Source organism: Lathamus discolor, chromosome 7 (assembly GCF_037157495.1).
Source record: "Lathamus discolor isolate bLatDis1 chromosome 7, bLatDis1.hap1, whole genome shotgun sequence".
In the NCBI taxonomy this organism is placed as follows: Eukaryota; Metazoa; Chordata; class Aves; order Psittaciformes; family Psittacidae; genus Lathamus; species Lathamus discolor.
Genome location: NC_088890.1, coordinates 15,435,373 through 15,458,996, shown reverse-complemented (window position 1 = coordinate 15,458,996; position 23,624 = coordinate 15,435,373). Strand labels below are relative to the sequence as shown.

Here is a 23,624-nt window from a genome sequence, read left to right as displayed (position 1 = left end):
ACAAGAAAGTGAGTCCCCGCACTAGGATCTTTCATCCTGGAAAGAGATACTTTATACATATATATATACACACATATACTATATGTGTGTATATATAAAAATACATGCGTTTAGTTGGTGCAATCAAGCATACATCTGCATTAGGGGTTGAGTCAACTCATTCCACTGCTTGCATTTTCTTTCTCTGGTATTCCACTGAGCACTTCATGCTGGCATTTGCTTTCGATTTTCAGGAACCTGCCTCATGGTCTACATGATTCAAAGTTCGGACATGACGTGCAATAGCAGAAAGTATTTGGCAGCAACCTGGGTGCAAAACAGCTCTGGTAGAAGCTTCCTCGTAAGAGAAGAGCTACAAACATTTAGCAGAATACACTGCCTCAATAATAAACATTTTGCCTTTAGAATTACTTTCAAAATTGCTTCTTTTTTTACACTAAAATGCCATATTTTGCTAGAGAAAATATAAGGTCTGAAAAGGAACAATTTTCTAAGTAACTTCCCATAAGTGCACACTTTCCTCAATTAACAGGACACAGATTTAAGTATTTCCTGAAGAACTTTTCTTAAGAGGCATCTAACTAATTAACTGATTATGGCTACACAAACAACTGTGTTTTCTAGTTCAAGTTTTACTTATCCAATAAAACCATGGGAAAGTGTGCATCCTACAAGGTTGTTGTAATACCTGAACTTATGATCTGATTCACACTGGATATACACCTTTGTACTTCTCTCATAAGAGTTGTACTATAAGGAGTTATCTGGCTGGGGTAGAGTGTTATCTGCTTATAGAGCAAAGAATCACTTCTGGTTGCTAAATACAGTCCCAAGCATAAAAGAGCAAGACAATCCCAGTGGCTGACTTTTAATAATTCCACAGAAAGAGATAAAAATGGGTATACCTTAAAAAGCCCAAATGTTAACTAAAAGGAAGACAAAGGTTACTCTGTACATCAGTGACATTATAAACCTCACTGATGTTTTAACTCCCAATAAATACTGAAAAACCGCATTTTACCTGCTAAATTACTGACAAAACACTGCCATTAAAGTTGTATGTACTGGTGTATGACCAAATGTCACTTTGGTCATTTATCCCACAATGACATTTCTAAAAGCAATCACTGATTTCATTTAAGGATAGGAAAGTAATTATTAACCATACTAAGTTTTCCAATTTCCAACCCCCAAGAAACGTTAGCTCTAGTGCATGCCCTGAATCTAAACTGTTCCTTATTTGCTTTGTGCTAAAAAAGAAAGCGCCAAAAATCTATTATTTTCTTCTTTGTCTATACAAATTCCTACTGTTCTGCAAGGGAAGCCTGTTTTTCAAATTCATCACAAACGTGGCTGTTCTGATATCAATAGATTTTTCTTCAAAGTAAATCAGATGCACAGCCTCTGGACTAGAGTTACAAAGCCAAACATACTGGATACATGAGAGAAGAAATCAGATAACATACACAATAATTTTCTTTCATTACCGCTGATCTGAGGCAGAACATCTCCAATCATGTTTTGTCTTTCAATTGACTAACACCAAACTGCTTTTCTGACATTATCTCAGCTGACTTTTGCAGAACCAAGTCTGAATTTGGTAAAGGAATTTTTAAGCAGCAGCAAGTAAATAGAGGGTTGGTCCCACTCACTTGAAACCTGCAGCAAAATGGAAATACCTACAGCTTCCTGGGTTTTCAGCATAGCGAACATGAGTGGAAGGCAAACTGATTTAAACAAAACCCTCGTATGTCATAGAACAATGGCCTGTGTAAAATGAAATGTGCCACCCTTCAAGGCAGCCTGTACGGTACTCCCAAAACACCAAACCAGAAGACAGAACAAACATCAAGGTCCACCACCCCTAGGGCAAAGCATTGTCAATGCGTTTGTAACCTAAGAAAACTGCAGAGGGACAAGGGACCTGGCAGCAAGGAAAGGATATCAATGATGAACCAGAACCATGTTGCGAAATAAAGTAATTTCCCCTAGGAGTGGGCTGTTTCATAGCCCTGTACAGTGCAGCTCTAGAGGAAAGCTTCAGCCAGCAGTGCAGAAAAGGTGTTGATAGGGAGAACAAGTCATCTGAGGCTCTGACCTTGGCCACCCATATTAGTCATGTGTGCTCTGTGCCAATAAACTTTTCATAAAGCTCTCAACTGTCCTAGCCTAATGGAAGAAAAAACAAGGGAGCAAATAAAACTGAAAATTAGGCTTGCATTACTTTCAGCAGAGAGCTTTACGACTAGTAAGTGAAGTGATAGAGTACCACAGCGCTACTTCCATGACATCGCAGAATGCACGGAGAGGGTTGGCAGATTTCTGTTCATATCTCCCAAGAACTATCCTGTTACACAATCAAGTGAACAGACAAAGAAAGAAAAACTTGTAAATGACCAAAGTTAGAAAATCAGGCACATTCTGCTACTACATTCATTTTTCTATGTGGCTTCTTATCACTTGCCTAACTCAGAGCACTATTTCTCATCAGAAGTTAAGATTTAACTCCACACTAAGCAAGCTACAAGTAGTTTGAAGTGGCTCAAAATCCACAAAGATCAAACACACAGCCAGATTTTTATTGCTTATGTACTACTGACATCAGCCTTGCAAAGCTATTACACAAGCACCCAAATTTAAGGTCTAAAAATCAGTGGATTTGCTTTCAAAGCTTTCATGGGACACACCTGACTTGAAGGAGGAGGTCTTCGAGCTTCTCAGTACTTGAGGAAGTCTTGATCAAAAAAATCACAGGCCTTTATGAAACCTTTATAAATCACTGGTACTCTGAATCAATCATTCAGAAGCATTTTCTAAAGGTTGTGCTTTTCAAATGCTATGGTGCAGAGCACCTTTCTCTGAGAACACCAGACTCCAAAATATGCCAGAGCTGCCAGCTACAGTTGCTGGGTTTGAAACTTCAGACCATCTGTATTTTAAATGAGCATTCTGTAGATAGTTATTTGCATCTCTACCATGCCAAAGTAGAGTCCCAAATGTAAATGCATTCTGCCTGCATGGGTAAAGACCCAAACATATTGATAAAAAACATACACACAAATATTTGCCTGCAACGACACACCCCAACTGAGACACAGCCTGCTTATTTATTATAATTTCCACTGAATTAACACTTAATATGGTTACAAAAGTGATGCCTATGCAATACTTCTCTCTAAAAAGTGGAAATACACTGAAGTAAAATACTTTTGTAACTACTTCCAACTTTACATTTATGCAGAAGGTAATGAATATTCTTCATAAAAGGCTTTTCCAAGCTTTTTCAGTGTGAGGTGGTTTGTTCTTTGTGTATTTCAACGAAAATTTTCACACTCCTCCCTTCAGCTTTTCCTGCTGACACTTTAATCTCCCCCTCTTGTAAATATGAGCCTATAAGAATAAATCATGTTACTTATTAAAGGTAAAAACATGATTCAATAGACAGCAGAAAAGACAATCTCCATAAAGTTTTCACCCACAGTGACTGAAATTAGTTTTTATACAAAGATTCAAATACATACCTGGCGAGGCAATGAAGCAAGAAAAAAGTTCTCCAACTGCCCATGGGACTGAACATTTTTTGGCCAGTTCTAGCAAAGTAAAATCAATGACAATGCTTTAAAACATAAGTATTCTGCAACAAGGAACCTGACACATCAGAGAACCATTGCCTATATTAGCACCAAAGAACTCCACAAAATTAATATAAAGTAGTATTTTTTCACTTTTATATTCAGGTCACTTTTATTCCTAACATCATTGATTCAGAGGGGAAAAAAATACCCTTGATTCTTCTGTAAATATATTCTGCTTGGAAAAGTGCCTGTATGAAGCACACCAGGGAACAGGAGTGCAAGCAGCCCACATCACCTTGCCCTTTGTTTAGATTGTCAGTTTTTCCTTTTGATCTTTCTTTGCAGTTGAAGAACCAAAAATTGATTTTCCCAGTTGAACTGAAGTAGAAAAAGGACAATGTTTTATTTAAGATCCTTCACTCACGCACATACGCCTATTTTTCTTTCTTTACATACAAAAGAAAATGTCTTTGTTCTTGTAAAAAAGTATTTTCAAATGGGGAACACTCCCAGTGTACTGACTGTGGTTTCATAACAAGAGGAGGGGGAGATGTGTTTAATAATCCCAAATCTTGCCCCCCTGCAGAGAAGCACACACACCTCACAAACCATCTCGACTTACAGAAACTGAGCTTCAGGGAAGCAGCAGTCATACTTGTTAGGCATTCGCATAAACCTATGCTACTACCAATGTTACACTCAAAATCTTGCTTATGGGCAAAGAGAAAGCACGGATTATATATTTAGATACATATAAAGCCAAGAATATTACCTGAAGTATAACAATAATCTTAAATCAATTAAGACAATATTCCAGGTTTGTTACAGAAAAAGAAAGAAAACCTGTATGTGTAACTTTCAATAATAAGGTGGTTCAAATGGTCATACAACTATTTCCTAATTTCTACCGCTGCTCCTGGTGTTACGCTCAAACTTCCAGTGCTCTTCTGGGTCCCAAGAGTGCCAGTTTCATCCTGGTCTAGGGCTGTTACAGGCAAGTCATTACTACCTGGAGTCCTTTGTTGGGAAAAATACCATGTTACTTCTGATGATTTCTTCTTCCTCACTCTAGGATACCGATTTAAAATTTGCTCATTTCTTAATGGCCCATAGTCATCTACATTTACTACATACAGTGCTTTTTACAGATATTAGATACCAGTTTCTCGTTCCTCTTCCTAACACCAGAACTGTTTTATCCTGCTTGTGGTCTGCATTTCTTTAACTATCAGCAAGTTACTCATGACTTCGGGATCTCCAGCATCAAGCCTGGGCTCTGATGCTCATCAGTCCGTACCTGTACTGTGTTACACCACACCATATGACTTCACTTCTCTCAGCCTATTATACCAGGTCTGTATTCCTCTATACTGCATCATTAAATTAGTTGTAAAGCCATAGTGACATCAAAGTAAAACAAATTAGCCACAGATACCTGGTCAGTTAGAAAACATGCTGTTACAGCTAAAACAAGTAAATCAAAACTTGCTATTACAGCTAAAACAAGTAAATCAAAGCAGGCTAAGAGAAGTCTGAGAAGACCCAATCCTGAGGCTCTGCAAACCATACAAAGCTTATGACCTGTTGCTAGCAATAGCACCATACTACAGGGCTACAGTTACAGTGAGAAACACTAGACAGCAGAAAAGCTCCTGATTCTACTCAGTGTTACATAGTACTAATAAAATATAAGTAAAACCAGAGAACAACCATAGAACAACCGTGCAAATCTCAGATGCTGTATTTGCCCAAGCCTAAAGATACAGTACCTTCAAGAACAATCTTGAATCACCAGAGAAAGCTATGACTTCCGAAGCAAAATTAATCATATTCCATTTCATGTTTTCACATAATTCTCCAAGATAAACCTTGCCACTTGAAAGTTTTGAAGTTTCCCATGCTCACCATGTAGTCAGTGAGCCCCTCAGACATCTCTCATAAGGTCATAATGCTATCCATCATCTTATTTGAATAACAGTTAATCATCAAATAAGAACTAGTGTGTGTTCTAATAGGCTAATTATTATTATTATTATACACACATTTTAACCCAGTGTGACCAAAATTATTGAATTTAATATATTTTTTCTATTATAGTCGCAACTTACATTTCAGAATAAATCACTGATACTGGCAGAAACAAAGAAGCTCCCCAACACCTCCAGACATTATTGGTACTCATGGAATGAAAATGTTCTGTGTTGCTTGCATAAATTCTTACTAAATCCTTGAAGAAAGCAGAGCTCACAAACTGCTGTGCTGCTCTTGAACCTCAGAGGAATGCTGAGGACACACAGCCTCACAAAGGTTCCCTTACAAACACAAGAAGCTCCTGCCTACTGCAGGCTTTCCAGTGCTTTCCTTGGCTGCTTCAGTCTTTCTAATCTTTTTTCTGTGAACCTGGAAAGGCTTTAACAGCTTTGCCCAAGCATTTCATTTGAATCAACTCGGCACTGATTTGTCACACAGGATTTTGTTCAGAACATTTTGCTGGATAGCATACCAAATTCTGTACAATTACAAACACTCTGTAGTGAGGCCAAGCACTGATGAGTTTAAGGAACACAAACTGTGATTCTCCTTAAGATACACAACTACCTTTTTAGAACTTGCAAAGAGAAGTGAAGATACATAAGACAACCTATTCTAGTATCCAAAAGGCACTTTTTACTTGTTTAAAATATAGAATGCTACAGACACTAGGCGCATGGCACAAGTCTCCATTATTAGTAGAGCTGCACTAGTTATTTAGAAGCCTACATGCATTCCTCACGCAATAGCTTGTCCCATGTAGACCTTTCCTACTCCTTCAGAAGAATACAACATCTACTCACCAGTTCTAACAGCATTTCTGTCTTGAGGTCCAATAACTACCTCACCAACAAAGATATAATGACATACATTACAGCTAGACTTTGTGTTTTTCAGGTTTTGTAACATTAAATTAGCTTAGAAAAATGAACGTAAAAGCAATAGAGGCATTAGCTTCTGGTTTGGCAGTCAGCATTTACAGGAAAAGATGCATCTTAGTATGATGTTGAAATCAGCAAAGCTATTTCATTTCGGCTTACTGCAAGATGAGCTCTGTGGGGACTTTTATAGATAGGTACTATGCTCAGAACTTGGATTCTAGATATTTTATTGCATAGTCTAAACATCACAATGCCTGAGCAGTCTTATCAAACTGTGGAACTTCAAGCTCTCTCAATTACTCACAGATAAAGGGAATTTTTCTGGGTAAAAATGGAATGAGCAGCAACTGTGTGAAGAATAATGTGTAGCTGATTTCAGTGCTTTGAACCTATAAAGGGACTGACATAACAGGTGAGCAAGTACATAGAACCACAGAATGGTGTGGGTTGGGAAGGACCTTAAGATCATCCAGTTCCAACCCCCCTGCCATGGGCAGGGACGCCTCACACTGGACCATGTTGCCCAAGGCTCTGTCCAGCCTGGCCTTGAACACTGACAGATATGGAGCATTTACCACTTCTTTGGGCACTCTGTTACACCTTCACAGTAAAGAACTTCTTCCTTATATCTAACCTGAACTTCCCCGTATCAGTTTAAACCCATCACCCCTTGTCCTATTGCTACAGTCCCTGATGAAAAGTCCCTATTCAATACCTCAAATGTTCTCATTCTTTATGCACAGGGCCACCATTCAGCAAATTCTCAGCTTCAGATGAGCAGGACTGTGAATCAAATCCGTGTTGAACTTGCCAGCAGCAGACTACCATATCTGTAACACTGGCTTCTTAACCACGGCTCAGCTGAGAGGTGGTAGGTTCAGCTAATCTGCTATTTAAATGACAAATATGTGACCCCAAGCCCCATCCTAATGGCCCCTTGTATGAATCCTCAAAAACAGATGCTCTGTCATCCTGACAACTGTTAAGAACTGGTTAATATTTCATTAACTTAAGGTCAGCAAGTTGTTTTACCACATCAGAAAATCCACTTCTCAGTTCCTGCACAGGGCCACTTAATACTGTCCCCTTGGTTTAAAAACTAGAAAAGGGAACTGCTGGAAAGAATGCTATAGTACATTACTACTTTATACTGCAGAAGATACTGCTAGATTATAGTGAAATGTCACTACAGAATAGGGCAACTTTAAAAGGCAAAATTTTTTGTTCATGCGTCTGCCACCTCTTCCATCCCAACCTTCTCATTCTGAGGTCAACTCAGAACTTGCATTTGAGGCACCATAAATTACATCTGTGTAAATAAGGGTCACGGTTAACTCTCAGAAAGTCTCTTGTGGTGTAATTTACCTAATAAGATGCATAAGAAGAGTGATCTAAATAGCTAAAACAATTCATAGAGAGACAAGAGAACATTATAATTAACATTGCCCTACCTGTTGTTAACAGCACTAATTGCATTCTTTTCTGCACAACTGACGAGTATCACATCACATAGGTATCTTCAGTGAGATACAGCTCCTGTTAAATTACCTCTGAACCTCAGCTGTTAGAAATCTCTCTCTAGTATTAAACTTGACTGGTTTATTTTGTTTTCTTCATCAGCCTAGAGCTTCTGAAGGAATGCTTAGTACAGTCTAAGGAAGGGCACACGTAACACTATTTACACGATACTAAACATCAAAAACTCGATGTAAAATACAAGCCATAAATCAGAACCTATAGCATGAAAACTGAAAACAGACACAAAGCTGAGTACACTCAAAAGACACAGGAGTCTCATCTTGGAAACCCACAACATAAAATATGAAAATACATAATGTTTATTCATCTCAAAGTTGGAAAATAACTTTTCAGTACAAAAGCATCTTTAAGCATCTAACTTAGCTACTTATGGATCAAAGAAACAACCAAGTAAACACTATCTGCATATGTACTTAAAGTACAAAAGTCACTCAAAAGATAAAAATAAGTTATTTATAGCATAAGTTAATCACCGTATTTAAATGGCATACCACTTTATGGCATGAGACATAACCCTGTATTTACAGGGAAAAACATTTTATAAGCACAGTTTTTTCTAAGATACCTAAATTTGCAGTAATCAGCCTCAGGTCTCTTTTGTTCCACTTTTATTCCAACATATCAAAAACAAAAGCTGTATTATATTGAAAGTAAGACATGGAAAGGCCAGTAAGAAAATCAACCACACTGAACATTTAATGAGCTAAAACAAAAACCTGTGTAAAAGAGGGTGTTGGATATACACAGCATCAGGAATATGATGATAATCTTCAATGGAGCACAATACTCGCATACACTAAGATTAGGAAAGTTGCTACTAAATTTCACAGATGAATAACAGGAGGAACAGATGGATAAAACTTGGCAGGGAGTAGATGGAAGCACAATGCAGTAATGGTGAATCTTCCCAATGACTTTATATTGTTAACTATTTATACAGTTCATTTTACATGGCTGCCTTTCTTTCCTCTTTCTGCAAATAACCTGGGGCTGTTCTTAAGCATTTAGAGTAATAAATATATTTTACAGCCTGAAGTTTGGCCTTATTTATCTTACTCAGGTGAGCAGTCCAACTAAGCCCAGGGGAGGTGCAAGAAAAATGTTCTCCTTCATAATGATGCAAGAAACAACTGATATTTTAACTGTAGAACAGGGTAGAGCATACACCACATAGAGGTAAAACTGTCAACTTTGGGTTTTTCTTAATTAAACAAAAATCACTTAAAATACGAGCACAGATAACTTCTGGAACTAACCTATGATTCTCACCAAATGTTTTTCTTTATGGCATTCCCAAGGGTTAGAGCCTCACCTAAAATATACTGTGATGCAGGAAGTCAGGTAATATATCCCAATTGAATCCAGCAGGGTTAAAAAGACACATTTCATATTCATAAATGTGTTGAAATATTTTAGTTTTCTTAAACTGCAAATATTTGAAGAAATGTAGATAAACATATTTCAAATTCACAGCACTTTCTCAAATATGAAATAGCGGATTAACAAAATGTCAGAACATCCTCTGCTTCAAAAACTGCTCTTACCACTTTAGGCAGAGATTATCTACCAAAAAGAAAATAACAATCACAGCCTTTTATGATCATACTTCACAACTGCTGATGTATTCAGAGTATCAGCTGGTCAATTGCTTCCATCTTCAAAGATGAAACAAGTTCTTGCAAGTCACACTACCCTTTGCAAAATGCTACTAAAGATTACTTCATGACTGGAGGAGGATGAAGAAGAAAAATGGGAAGTGACTCATGGTACAGAGGCTGTATGCTGTGTCTTCTCTGAAGTTTATACAGAAAAGTGTATATAAATATATATATATGTACATATAAATGTAGATATTTACACATATGAAAGGCCAGATGTGAGATATTTCCAGCTTGGCTCAAAACCATGTGCTTCTATAGCAAACGTACAAGCTAATATCCTTACACATCAATCACAGCCCATCCTAAACCACCACCTATTCTATAAAGACAAAAAGTGTAACAAAGTGAACAGAAACAACTGACAGATTAAAAGAAAAAATGCAACTTCCCCAACCAAATCATATAGGGAAAGCAGTTGTAAGGAAAGCACATTCCTGCTGTACCCTGCATCACCAAGGGAACACTACTGGAGATATGGAAATTACAATAGTATCAAAACTTGGGCAATAACAGAATGGTGGTTTTAAACACTCAACAGAAGAAATAGTAAACGATGGGGCAAAAAGTCAGGGTTCAGTTAAAGAATAGCATCTGAATAAGAACTGTTTTTTTCTGCACAAGTTTAACTATTAATTTGAAGGAACTTATCACTACTCAAAAAACTTTCCTGTTTGTAAAATTTTCCACTTTTACTCTCTCCAAATATAGCTTAGTTCCTCCTGTTCTTTACTGTGGCAATTATGTGAGGCCTGACTACAAAAGGAAACACCTTTCCACACATCAAGGAGCAATGAGGGGCTAACCAGAGCTAATGTCGTATTTGCCCCCTTTGCAGATGAAACTGCAGCCTCAAATAACATCAGTTTCAGGGACAAAAATGCTCACAGTATGGAGGAGGGAAGAGGTTATCTATTTCTTTGAAGAACTTACTACCAAACTACTGACCACAGGAAAGAATTTTGCTAGTAAGGACCTAACAGATACTACAAAAGGGGAAACTATGCTCTTCTCTAGACTGCCATCATTCCACTCTTGTATTTTACACTAGCTCAATATGATCTTGCTACTAGTGCTTCCATTAAAAAGCTTAATTTAAAAAACACCCACAACCCACATTTTACAGACATAAGCATCCGTTACATAATTGACACCCTTTTACACGGGATTATGCACTGAGACTGATCATACAGATCACACCAAAAGTACGCTAAGTTATAGTAACTATCCACACACAGATTTCTTTTGAATAAACACATACATCAGTCTTCAGAGGGAATTAGAGAAGAATTCTCGAGTGAGAGTGACACATCGCTTGTGGACAATAACCAGTATTTTATAACTTCTCCCACACGCTTTGTTAAATACAAATGCCAAGTAAATGACTGTTCGAATAACCTGGTATTTCTTTCAACAGTCATGTAGTTTATATCAAACGAAAAATTTGGATTCAGTTCTGCCCTGAACCACATGCAGTCAGGGATGGCAGAATCCTAAAAAAAAAAAACCACAAGCACAACTCATTTATCTTCCATCAGGAACAGACATTCCCAGAAGAGGATACTCTGTGGCATTCAGATAAAACCTGCAGCTATAAATACAGGTGATTTGGGAAAAAAAAAATACTCAGTGTCACAGATGGGTTTTTACAAGAGTTTTGCAAATTAATACCACAGTTATCACTTACATTTCAATGCAAGCCAGAGTAACAAACAAGGGAAAACAAAACCAAGAAATTCAGCTTCTGCAATTGGCCCCCAAATATCTAGAAGCAGATGGGCACTGAGAGAGTGTAGAAGGTGTGATTTCTCTCCTTTACACAGCTGCTAGTATTGCAGAAAAACAATGTTGTTCGGTGTTTCATACCTTAGACATAAAGATTGTCTAATGGCTCTGATTTTATGCATAAGAAACATGAAAATTTCATGCAGCTGCTTCTCTATTACGCATCTGGTTATTGTTTTGCAGCTGCAAAACTACCTTGAAGAACCACAAAATATGGCATGACAAGTCTGGAATAAATACCAGCAGTCAACTTGTACCTTCCTTGTGCAATCTTGCATCTTTTATAACCTGTAAAAATTCCTGAATCAAGAGTTATGACTTCTGTCACCTTCTTCTTTTATAAACAAAAATCCACTAATTTATTTAACACAACTGGAATTTGTAAATGACCACTTTCTATGCCACACGTTAAATATAAAATTCAGTACCCCATTCCTAGAGTACTTTTTCTTGCTTTGTGTTGTTACTTCCAAGTAGCTGTTTTGGTAATTTGATCAGAAATCCAACACAGAGAACAATAAGTCAGCACAACATTAGTGTCAAACATCTGAAATGAGATTTTGATTTGTTAGCCCCCTATCCATTACTCAGATTACTATAAATCTATTGAATATGAAGACGTTTGGTGACAAAGAATGGTCATAAAATACCCAACTATTGTAAGCAGTCCCAAGCTTGCATTTACTGACTCACACTCAGCATGTAATTTTCTAACACAGAGAACAGATAAGAAAAACAAACCAGATTTGTTTTTTCATTACAATCCATTTGTAATTAACCATTTCCCTAATTCCTCATGAGACAGAGTGTCCTTCAAAGAATTTCCATATCTAAAATACTTCAAAAGCAATGACATGTAATTTAAGTTGCAATGGAAAGGTTCAGCACGAAACAACACAAAACACCCAGTGGTAAGCTTTGACAAAATCTTTTATTAATTTTGTTTCAAAAGGAATAAAACTCAAAATCACAGTTAGGGAAGCTGGAAGTTTTACTGCCTTTTCTTCTGGCATGCAGGATGCAACACACGTGGCCATTACCAACAAAGACGTGCGGTGTTAGACAACTGCCTGTTTTTCACACAGATGCCAAGGGCTTATGTGGAATAATATTACTAATCTGAAGAGAAGGAATGGGGCACGTAGTAAAGCTAATTGAGAGACCCCTTGCAGGGTTTACCAAGGATAACGCACTGCTTAAATACTGCTGCACTTAAAATTCTGCCACTTCTCAGCAGCCTCTGTGAAATAAAATTTCTTAGCATGAAACAGAAATGAAGGAGGGCAGCAAGGAGGAAGGAGAATAAAGAGGAATTACAAGATTCAAAACCAACCAAACAAAACGTGTACACAGAGAGGTGAAAGCAGTAGTATTTTAGGTCTCATGTCCAGGGAGAGAGGCCCTGCTACACAGCAGTGTGAACAGTCATTGTGTATGAAATCCTCACATAGAAACCCTAATTCCACCTTAATAGTGCCTTTGTGTGGTTTAGCTTCCAGGACAGATTAACTTAAAGCACCTAAAAGCAAGGTGAGAGCAAACAAAGAATGTCCATAAAAAGAGCTACTACTGAACAGATATAGTACTCCAGCTCTGCACTATAGCTGTATCACAGCAAATTCAATGCGGCTTACTAACAAAATCCCTAGTAAAGCAGGTTTCAGTGACCACAACCCTTTAACACCTTTCCTCACTCCTCTGATTTTCCATGACTGATTTTTTTTCACCCAGTAAATGGGGTAAATAAATTGGCTCATTGGCATATTGATTACTAAGCCTCCCACAAAAAATTACTTTAAATAACTATAACCAACAAGGCACTGCCTTCATAACTTTTACACTGGTTTATTATTTTCATCGCTTTCAGACACGCATGAGATTTTGTAAATTGTTGACATAATACCCAAATTTAGAAGTTTTTTCCAAAAAGCAAATGATTTCAGAGCAGAAAAATATCAAAAATATACTATTTGAACTGGCAGCAATCATTATTTGTTTTTTGATCATACGCAGAAACATTCATTGCTATAACTGCTGTGTCAAGTGAACGGTGGTCTAAGTAAACTTCAACAGGCAGAAAAAGGTATGCTCACAAACACACAGGGACTTTCAGCATCACACAACTGCCACAGGTTTGCTGTAAGTAGGGTAAGATTCAACTGACTGTTTAGCACAAAAAACAAAGAGGTTGCTCTTAACCAGAACTCACAAGAGGGCCTTGGAAAGAAACAAGAGAAAATGGGTGCAACGAGGCAAGGGCTCTGAGAAACAACAGGAAACTGAGCAAGGGACAGAAAGTGATTAAAACCACAGACAAGGGCAAATTTTGTGGAGCTTTGAAATGGATGTATTCAAGAGATGCCTATGAAGACTGGGAGTTACAGTGTATTAACAGGTATTTCCTCTTATTGAGGAGTTGTTGGGAAATGCAGATTTGCTTTGGTCTTAGACTTCATCGCTCAAACAAGGCAAATCCATTAACTGAAAACCCGCCAAACAGAACAGAGAAACACTCATGCTCAATAATGCTGAACATGGTCCAAAGGCAGCTCATCCACCACTACTTTTCTATTAAATTTAAAAGGTTGTTTTCTAAATACTTACCCATTTGAGAATAGAATCATATTAGTCAATAACTTACAGCATTATTTTGTCTGAAAGAATAGTTTCATAAAGCCATAATTTAAGTGTAAGGAACTTTAATAAAAGCTGTCAGAGAAAGTAAGAGAACTTATGGGAGACCTGATCCTTAACAGCGAGCATGTTCTTTGCGTACAGCTCCATGGAATGCTATTTCAGCAACACAATTTTTCAACATATGTAGAGAAATATAATCCAAGGGGATCTAAAAAATAACTAGTTAGAACCACTAAGTATATAGAGGGGTTTGAGAAATAACTCATTATACACAGGTAAAAAATTATTACTACACAGTGAACCACACAGTGGAAAGAAATATGAAAAATCACAGAAATGCAGGAGGCAATTCCTCTGTTACCTATCCTGGTGGAAGAAAAGAAAGGGAAATCAATCATGTAAGCAAAGCACACGGCAGTAAAAAAAAAAGATCAGCTAAGTAGCCAACAATCTCAAAAATTGAGGAGTAAATTGAGTTACTTAAATACAACCTTATAAGAGAGCTAGTCTGTACAGCATACTAATAGAAAAAGCTCTTCCTAGTGTAACAAAAAAGAACCTAAATTCACATCTCTAATATCCCCAGAAATGTCGGGCTCCAGGATCTTTTTCATTTTCCCTAACATAAAAGCTTACATTAAATGCCGACATTACCACCAACAATTTCTTCATAATCTTTACAAAAAGGACATTACCAAGCTAAAGATCAATTTCTGACCCTTTCTAAATACAAATTGCTTTCAAGTGGTTTTCCCAACTTGGGTTGGAGAGATGAACTTTCAGATAAGCAATCTAAAAATGCACCTAAAAATGCAGCCTTCCATCTAAATTAAACACAGCTAAGGTAAAAAACCCAGCAGGCTGAGGTAGGAAGGAGACTCATGATCACATGGCTGAGAACTCTTTCAATAGTCTGAAAAGTAGTGAATAGGTGACAGGTAAATGACCTCATGGAAAGAGGCTTTAATAAACCTCTTCTGTTCTTTATAAAATACATGTTTACCTCTCCAGCTTGATATAAGAAGCATGCCTTCAGTCCAAAGCCGAATTTTATGAGCTCCCTCATGCATAAGGGAATGGAAATAGGACATGCAGAAACTATATTTTGTCAGACCTTTTTTTTTTTTTTAAACAAGAGTGAATAAAAGCCTTGCACTCAATTCAATTGCATTTCTCTGTGATAGAGTGTGAACACTGCACCTGACTGATTCCTAAACGTAATGAAACACTCTAAGTGGCAACAGGCAGCACTCTATTGCTTTTGTTAAAAATCACAAAAAGAAACGCACGCCAAGTTTCCAGCATTGATTTAGGATTGTCAGCATTTTCAGCCACCTCTGTAAGTTCTCTACTGATTCAAAGAGCCAATTGACAGCACATGGTAACACCCTCCAGCATAATTATAATCCCTTTCAGCTTTGTCCACCTACTAGTTTAAAATGATGGTTCCCTTAATAATTTCTCCATCAGGCAGAACTTCAAGAATAGTGCATGGGCTGAAGCAGATTTAAGGGCCTTTGGTGAAGAAGGCTAAAGAAAATGATGGACCCTGAAATACTGCATAATGCATCTGCCCAATACACACCCTAATAGTGTGTGTATATATATATGCACACATAGGGATTTTTTCCTTGTATCAGTAGTACAGTATGAGGAAAAGAAATAGCATGAAAGGACTCCCTTTTTACTAGAAGTCACATGGAAAAGATGAAGGGTGACGGGCAGAAGTTATTCCTGGGGAGATTCCAACTGGACACAAAAGAAACTTCTTCACAATGAGAACAATGATCCATTGGAATAATCTCCCCAGGGAAGTTGTGGGCTCCCCAGCATTGGACACTTTCAAGATTTGGCTGGGCAGTGTGCTGGGACATCTAGTCTAAGCCATGCTTTGCCTAGAAAGGTTGGACCGGACGATCATTAAGGTCCCTCCCAACCTGGTATTCTATGATTCTATGAAATGCCTTCTCTGGCTAAACAAGCCTTTAATGTACCACTGCATTAAGTGAGAACCAGATCAGAAGACTTGGGAGTTACTGCAACAGCCAGATGATCTTACACATCTCAGAGAAAAACTAAGCTCTCAAATATTTCCCTTTGTTCTGTTCAATACCTGCACTAGAACTGTAAGAACTTGTCTACAGGTTGTGTTTCTTCAGACAGCAAACCAAGCAAGGCCACAGTGTTGTAGCAGGACAGTACAACGTCTTTTTCTTTCCTCTCTTGAAAACACAAGGAATTTTAACATGAAACAAAACCATCTGTGACTGTATTTCTTGGTATTCTGTAAATATCCCCTGCTCTGCAAGAGTTACACCTGAAAACTACTTAGCAGGTAGAGGGCAATGAATTCCTTGGGGCCTAATTCCGTATTCCTTATTGTGTACAACTTCGTTTGAAGTCAGTATTAGTGATGTCATTTTAATTTTCTTCACATCTGCCAGCCTTATCTTTGAAGGGGGGGGGGGGGTGAATCAATCCTTTAATTCCGTTAAAAATTCCTTGTAGACTGCCTTTGTGCTGTTGGCAAGTTTTGAAACTCTGAGAAAATTAACATTCCGTGTATTCAGTGTACATATTAATAAAAATAGCACAAGAGAGGAAATGGGCAAACTATAACTAAAGTGCTGATACTGGATAAAGGCAAACCCCTTCAAGAACATTAACACCTTCCTGACAAGTGAAGACAGCAGCAAGAATTATGTAATCCCATCTCTTTCCACTGCCTCAAGAGGAAATCCAACAACAGCAAAATTGGTGACCACAGGCGTGGCAGCAGCGCAGACACCTCTGTCAAGCACACAGTATTTGGTGAAATTAATTTGTGAATACCAGACTTCCAGATCAGGAATTTCTATCCCTTTATCTGTACCCCTTAATCACACACACAGACCCATATGAGTGATGTAATGCTCTGAGATTCTCAAGGAAAATTATTGTTTCAGCTGTATTCACGACAACAGGTCTATAGAAGGAACCTCCTCTCAAGAAAAATACTGAACCCCTGACTTTCAAGTTTTGATATTTTTAAGATAAAAATAAAGTTATGTTGGCAAGCATCCTTTCGTCTTTGCAGGAAGGAAAGTTAAGGACAGCTGCAGTGTGACATACAGCATCTAAACCACCAGATTTTTGAGCAGTACTTGGCAGGGGTGATTGGCCTCTCCTTTCACCATCTTTCATTGCAGAACGCCTGTCTGTCAAGAAATCCCACAGCCACCTCCATTAGGTTTTTCATCTGAAAAGTATTTTGTGCCTCCTCTAGGCTGAAGTTTTTTGTTTTGCCCATAACTTTTTACTTTGTGTGGCTGCATATTCAGAAGACGGCAGCCCATACCAAATTGTGCAGATAAACTTGAGAGACAGAGATATGACTAGTCTGAAGGATCATAAAGATGATAAATGTGATGAAATATTGAACAACAATGACCACAGTAGCAAAACTGTGATGCTTCCTGATGCTTAGATTTCAAAGTGCATGTTAAAAGTAGAATAACAGCACGCTATCAGAAGGATTACAAGGATGTTGTTAATTATTTAGTGGAGCAAAGGAGTGTCAACTATTTCAACAAGAAATAGATTCCACCCTATAAACCACCATTCTTTAACACCCAGTCATGCAGTATGGTTGAATGCAGTTACATAAAACAAAGAAAGTTACCACCGACTTACAAGTTTTGAAGTGCTAACAAGCCAACTCAGTTAAAATAAACACAACTTGCCCTATAGTTTCATTTGCAAATAATTTTTAGATTTCACTTTTGATTATATAAATTTCAACCCGTTTTTTTTTTTTTTTAATAGTTCAGTATGCCTGTAATTTGCAAAGCAAACAAGCTACAAAGGTTATTTAAATCTCGCATCATAAAACAGAAGAGGTTCACTGCCTTTAATGGAGTAATTAATTTCTCCAAGTAGGTACAGAGATTGAGACCAGCAACAGTTACTGGACACACCAATCCATTTATGGGTTCAGTCATGAAAAGGAGAGTTTAAGTGTTGTAAGATCTGCAAAAAACCTGCCCCAGCTTCAAATGGCATTTCCTGATTTTCTCAGACATCCCAACATGAGGAAACCCTCCAATTTTATGAGCTTTGCTTTGTGTCAGCCTTTTTTATTTTGCACTGCCAAATGACCGTAACAGTTACATTGAATGTTTTTGTTTCAAATATATTTGTTGTCATAAGAAGGCTTTGATTGCTGAAAAATGTATCACCTTAAGTTACAGATATTTAGCAAGCCATTATGCTAATGCTATTCAGCTACTTAAGGTCTGATGAGACTCTGATATAAGTTGCGTTAATTTACCTTCCAGTGTGCAAAACAGAAATGCATTTAACTAAGTGGCTTGTGCATTACGTAAAGCATAAAACAGAAAACAGAAAAGCTTCCTACCCAATTAGACTACAATAACGTCTGGCCTCTGGCATTTTGATGTGTGATGTATTAACAAAAGCTAAACGAAAAGAGGAAAACTATGCAAACTACTGTTTCTACTATTGCAGAAAACTTCTCTCAGTTAGAACTGGATGACAAATACACTTCCATGCATTTCCTTCTGACAGAAAAGGTATTACATAAATTCATTTCTGACCCACACTTTCATTTTATGTTCACTACACAAAAGTGAGGATGTTTTCAGAGAACCAAAATGAAGTTCCAGAAGCATGGCCTTCTCTCCAGGCCACTGTCAAGTCCTTTTGTGATGGTACATGACTCAACTTACCTTTTTTTTCTTCTCCATATGGACAAGCATACATACGAATATGCACAAATATAATTCTCTCAGTATATATAAGCATGTGCAAGAAATAATTCTCTTTTCTTCACAGAAGCATACAACAGTTGAGGTTACAAGGACCTCTGGAGATCATCTGGTCCAACCAGGTCAAAATAGGGTGAGCTACAGGAAGCTGAGTTCAACTGGGTTCTGAGTATCTTCAAATTGAGAATCCACAACTTTTTTCTCCCTCTGCTTTTTAAGAGCAAATTTTTGTTTGAAAACCAAGTTCATTTACTTCAGTTTCTAAAATTATATCAAATATACCATAACAAATAATTTCCCTCAGCAACCACTCGTGATGTATTCTGAATTATTCAGTAGTATAGAAATAATAAGTGACAAATTCACGTTACACACTCCTTCAAAACATTTTAAAGTTTAAATATTGCTGTTGCAAATTACTGTTCACATATGAAATTAAGCATATATTTATTGTCTGGACAACATATCAAAGCTTTTCAATACCCATCAATTTGTAGATGGTGTACAACTTATTAAAAAGCAATTTGGTTTTCCAGATTGCTATCTGGTGAAGTAAATTTCTCCCATTATTGGTCAACTTACTTAGTCTCTGAGCAGCCTCCAGGGCATCATTTGCTGAATCGGCTACAAAGAATCTCTGAACTGTAACCCCATGGTCTGCCATTATTTTTTTGCTTTGGTACTCCTGCAGGTTCAGCCATCGTCTAGGGGTTAATTGAATAGCCTAGAAAAAACAAGAGGGGAAAATAACATAATGCTCATTAAGAACAGTTCATGAGACAGCCAAGTGAGCTCTTCTGCCTTACGGTTATCTCAAACCAGCAGTTAAACAACAGTTTCAGGGAAAAGGTAAAATACATATTGATTAACCCAAGTGCCTTTTCTTAACATTTGGGCATCCAAAGTACTCTGAAAGCTAAAGGTCTATGGCTTTTTTTAAAGCTCCCCAAGACTCACTGGGTGTTCTTGGCTAGACATAATGTCTTGCATTTAATATCAACACAGACTGGCAAACTTGGCTTGAACTCTAAAGTCTATTTATGTGGTTTTATGTGCCATAAAAATATTAACAGCCTGTTAACTTAGAACTTCATTGTTTCATAATAAGTACCCTTATTTACACTAAATTTTATTTTTTCCCCTACAAAAATTATTTCTACTGATTCTAAGCATTTAGTACAGCCTCTCCAAGAAGAAAAAGCACTTGATGTGGAATTAGCATTATCTTGTATGAAAATACGTATTAATATATGCATTTTTGGTGGTCTGTTGTATATGCTTAGTTGGATGAACTTCCAAGTATAGTTAGTCAAGGATGCCAGCACAACCACATCAGCCGTGCAAGGCCAATAATGGTCAGAGAAGAATTTACTTTCCATTCTCAGCCTGCCAGTTTAGATGCTTGTGTGCGCATATAGGTATAAATATATATCATGGATACAAAGATATGGCAACCTTACACACACAAAAAGACAACATTTGCTTGTCTTGACAGTAGACATTGAATACAGACATTATAAAAGTCACAGGTTCATCACTGACAGATTTTAAGGAAGGACACATTCCTCACACAGGATAAATTGTTACAGACAAAAGCAATAGTTCAGGAGCTGTCACTGACTCCTGGCAATGGTATAATGGCAAAGGTGGAACTGACTCCTGGCAATGGTATAATCCCATTTTTGGGCCAGCAAAAGATGCTCTTCCCATATGGAGAGACAAAGTGTTGTCCCACTGGCAGACAGCCCACAATCGATTCTTGGTTTCTCCTGAAGTAAGGAGCACAGCATGCAAGCTAGCACTATATATTTAGGTATGTTAGACATAGAGGATTATTTAATGTACTAATACTTTGACCTCTAACAGCATGATACAAAATATTACCTAATACAGCTTCATACTGAAAACAAAAAAACCTCCATATTAAAATCTTTCAGTAATACAAACCCTCTTCACAATACTAGAGATTTAAATGCTATGTTGTATCAAAAGCAGGCCTCCATCTGTTCCCATTTGCTTTGAAACACAGCACAAAAGATTGCGGCATAAAAAAATAAACCCCCCACCTTCTGCAGCATATAACCACATGTTTTCTGTGAGTGACTCCCACAGAACTTAAACAGTTACAAATAGCTCAGAATGACACATTTTAAATACTTCTAACCATAACCTAGTTAACATATTTTGGAAGAATAAAATGACATATTGCCAGTACGCCCTATGGCTATCTCTAATTCCACTATCATACAGGCACCTCAGTGCTTTACATTCCTCCATGTTAGTCACAAACACTGTATGCTTCCATTTATGCAATGCCTTCAAGCATAGGGTCAAAATTTAAAGTCCCTTTCATAATTGTTGACATGTAATTTGTTTTCCTATTGTAAGTTCCCCTGTTAGGCTCTAACAGCTACTAATTCATGACCATTTCCACACATGGATTAACACCAAGAGCCAAGAGGGACCCTGCGGGTCAATTCTAGCCTCATATTAAAAAAGACCAGAGAATTCAACCAAAAGCTGGTGGTACAAGCCTTTTGTTTCTATCAAGCTTTTAGCGTGACTGAAGAAAATACCAGTTTTATCCCTGACAGTCATTAACCTTCTCTTTGTTATTTTTTTTTCTCTACAGACTACCTCATAACATTATTATTATGAGGACTTCAGAATACATCATTATTGATACATGCACACAATCAATACATATACACACACGCACACTGAGGAGAAGCACCACCTGAATCTGCACAGGCAGCCAAGAGTGTATTACTGTGTTATGTGATCACTACCCTAAGACTAAAGTACATTTCCAGAGGCCCCCCTTTCAGATGTAAGCAGCAAAAGAAAGAACAACCCAACTGCAATCAGAAGCCAACCACATTTGTGGAGGGAGGGAGACAAGGAAGGAGGAAAAACCAATACCAATCTCTATTGGACTAACTGGCTTTCAGCCATTCTGCTCTAGTTAAAAATTGTATCTGATGTGCACACTCCCCCCCTCAAGGCCTGCAGCTACAACGGGAGCACATCTACAAAGAAATTTCTCAATGCATCTCTTGAGCAACAAGGAATTTAGCAATCTGGCTTTCAGGGTTCAGAAAAACAAGCTCACACCTTTATTTAAAGCAGACTGACTTATACCAAAACAAACCAACCCATCAATTCCAATTTAAATCTGGAAAGAAGAAACCTTGATTTAAATGATTATATTCTAATTCTGGTTTTGTTCTTTCCAGAAGAAAGCCTAATTCTCCCCAACTGGAAGCTGATGTGAAATGAAGGATAAGACTATGCTAAGTTTGACAGCACTTTTTTTCCTCATCAGTTATATGTTTATGAACCCTAGAGATACATTTATTTGTTCTTATATTCTTTAATCTTGTACTTACTGGAAGCCAAAACATATTTGAGACACACGTCAAACTGATCTTGGGTAGAATTAAATAAATGCAGAGAAAACAATGTTAAAGTTAATGCATTACATAAAAAGCTGAGTTACAAGTTTTACTAAGGATTTCTCTTAGGTATAGGAGTATGTTTACTTCCAAATTATTTTTCTTATGCCTAAATGTGTTTATTTACAACTAACTGTTTTATATAACGATTTCTACAGCTCAGTAATACAGCTGACAAAATTTTGGTCACTGGTTTTATAATTTATAATAAGAACAAGTCTTCAAAACAGCTTCTATTCATCATTTCGAATAGTAAATCAGTTTCATATGTATATATGATTAAGTTGAGCTAAATAAAATAGAAAGGGAAAATATTCAAACAATTTATTCCAGGGCAGATTTCTGTTGCTGTTGCTTGACAAAAGTCTATTTCAACACAACTCATTTTCAAATGTTCTGCTAGGCAGAAATTCAGTAGTTAAGGACCTTGCAATGCAGCACTGTGTGTCAACGGACATCTCCATTGTTAGTTCAAGCCAGCAAGGCTCAAATAATAAAATCCTTTAAGGACTCTCTTAAGTAATATGGACTGCAAAGGGTCAACACCTAATAAAGGCCACCAGTGATAACTAACAACATGTGACAAATAGAGAGCAGAGGCCACTGAAAGAAAAGCAACCAAAGCCCTGCTTGTTTTATGAAGAGAGGTCATCTCCAGTGCCACCCATCTGGTGTGCCACACTCGAGTGTTAACTCAGCTCCAGCCTAGTTAATGAATAAAGCAAGGCTAACAGCTCCAACAGGAACCTGCAATGAACTCTGTTCCCAACCACCCTCTTGGCTGTTACAGAAGCTTTTGATATGTATCGGTTTTATAACTTGAAAATATTAACTCAAACTGTTCCATCGGGATGCTCCAAATTATTGCTGAGATGTTAATCATATGACATATAGATAGAGTGCATTTATACATAAGCATGTGGAGACAGGTCTGTTCTCTTATAAAAAGACAGTTATTAGGATAACTGATATTAGGATAATTAATACCAGGATATTATGAGAATATTTACTTCATAAATTACAAACCAGGCAGGTCTGAAGAACACAGAAATGAAGTAAGAGAATAATTCATTTGAAAGGAGGGTGATGAAACAAAGATCTGGCCAAGAACTGCTGGCACAGAAAAGCACAGCTTACAAACTTAAGGTTAGTAAACACATACATTTTTTCTCCTCTCCTCTGGGTGACCACCTTTCTGAGTGCCAGCTGAAGACTTTCAATCAAGACCTCCCACAACAGACAAACTCCTGGTTGTGAACGACCTACCCAATAAAATGAATTAGTGCAGCCTACCACT

The 23,624-nt window shown here is 37.5% G+C and overlaps 1 protein-coding gene across 1 annotated transcript in view; it reads right to left on the bottom strand.

The window, feature by feature from the left end:
- The window catches only part of SUCLG2 (succinate-CoA ligase GDP-forming subunit beta), a 125,653-nt gene that overhangs the window by 79,946 nt on the left and 22,083 nt on the right, over positions 1 to 23,624 (bottom strand). Inside the window, exon 2 of the mRNA XM_065687355.1 lies at positions 19,455 to 19,596. Within this exon, the coding sequence (XP_065543427.1) occupies positions 19,455 to 19,596 (142 nt within the window). The remainder of the gene's footprint in view (positions 1 to 19,454; positions 19,597 to 23,624) is intronic.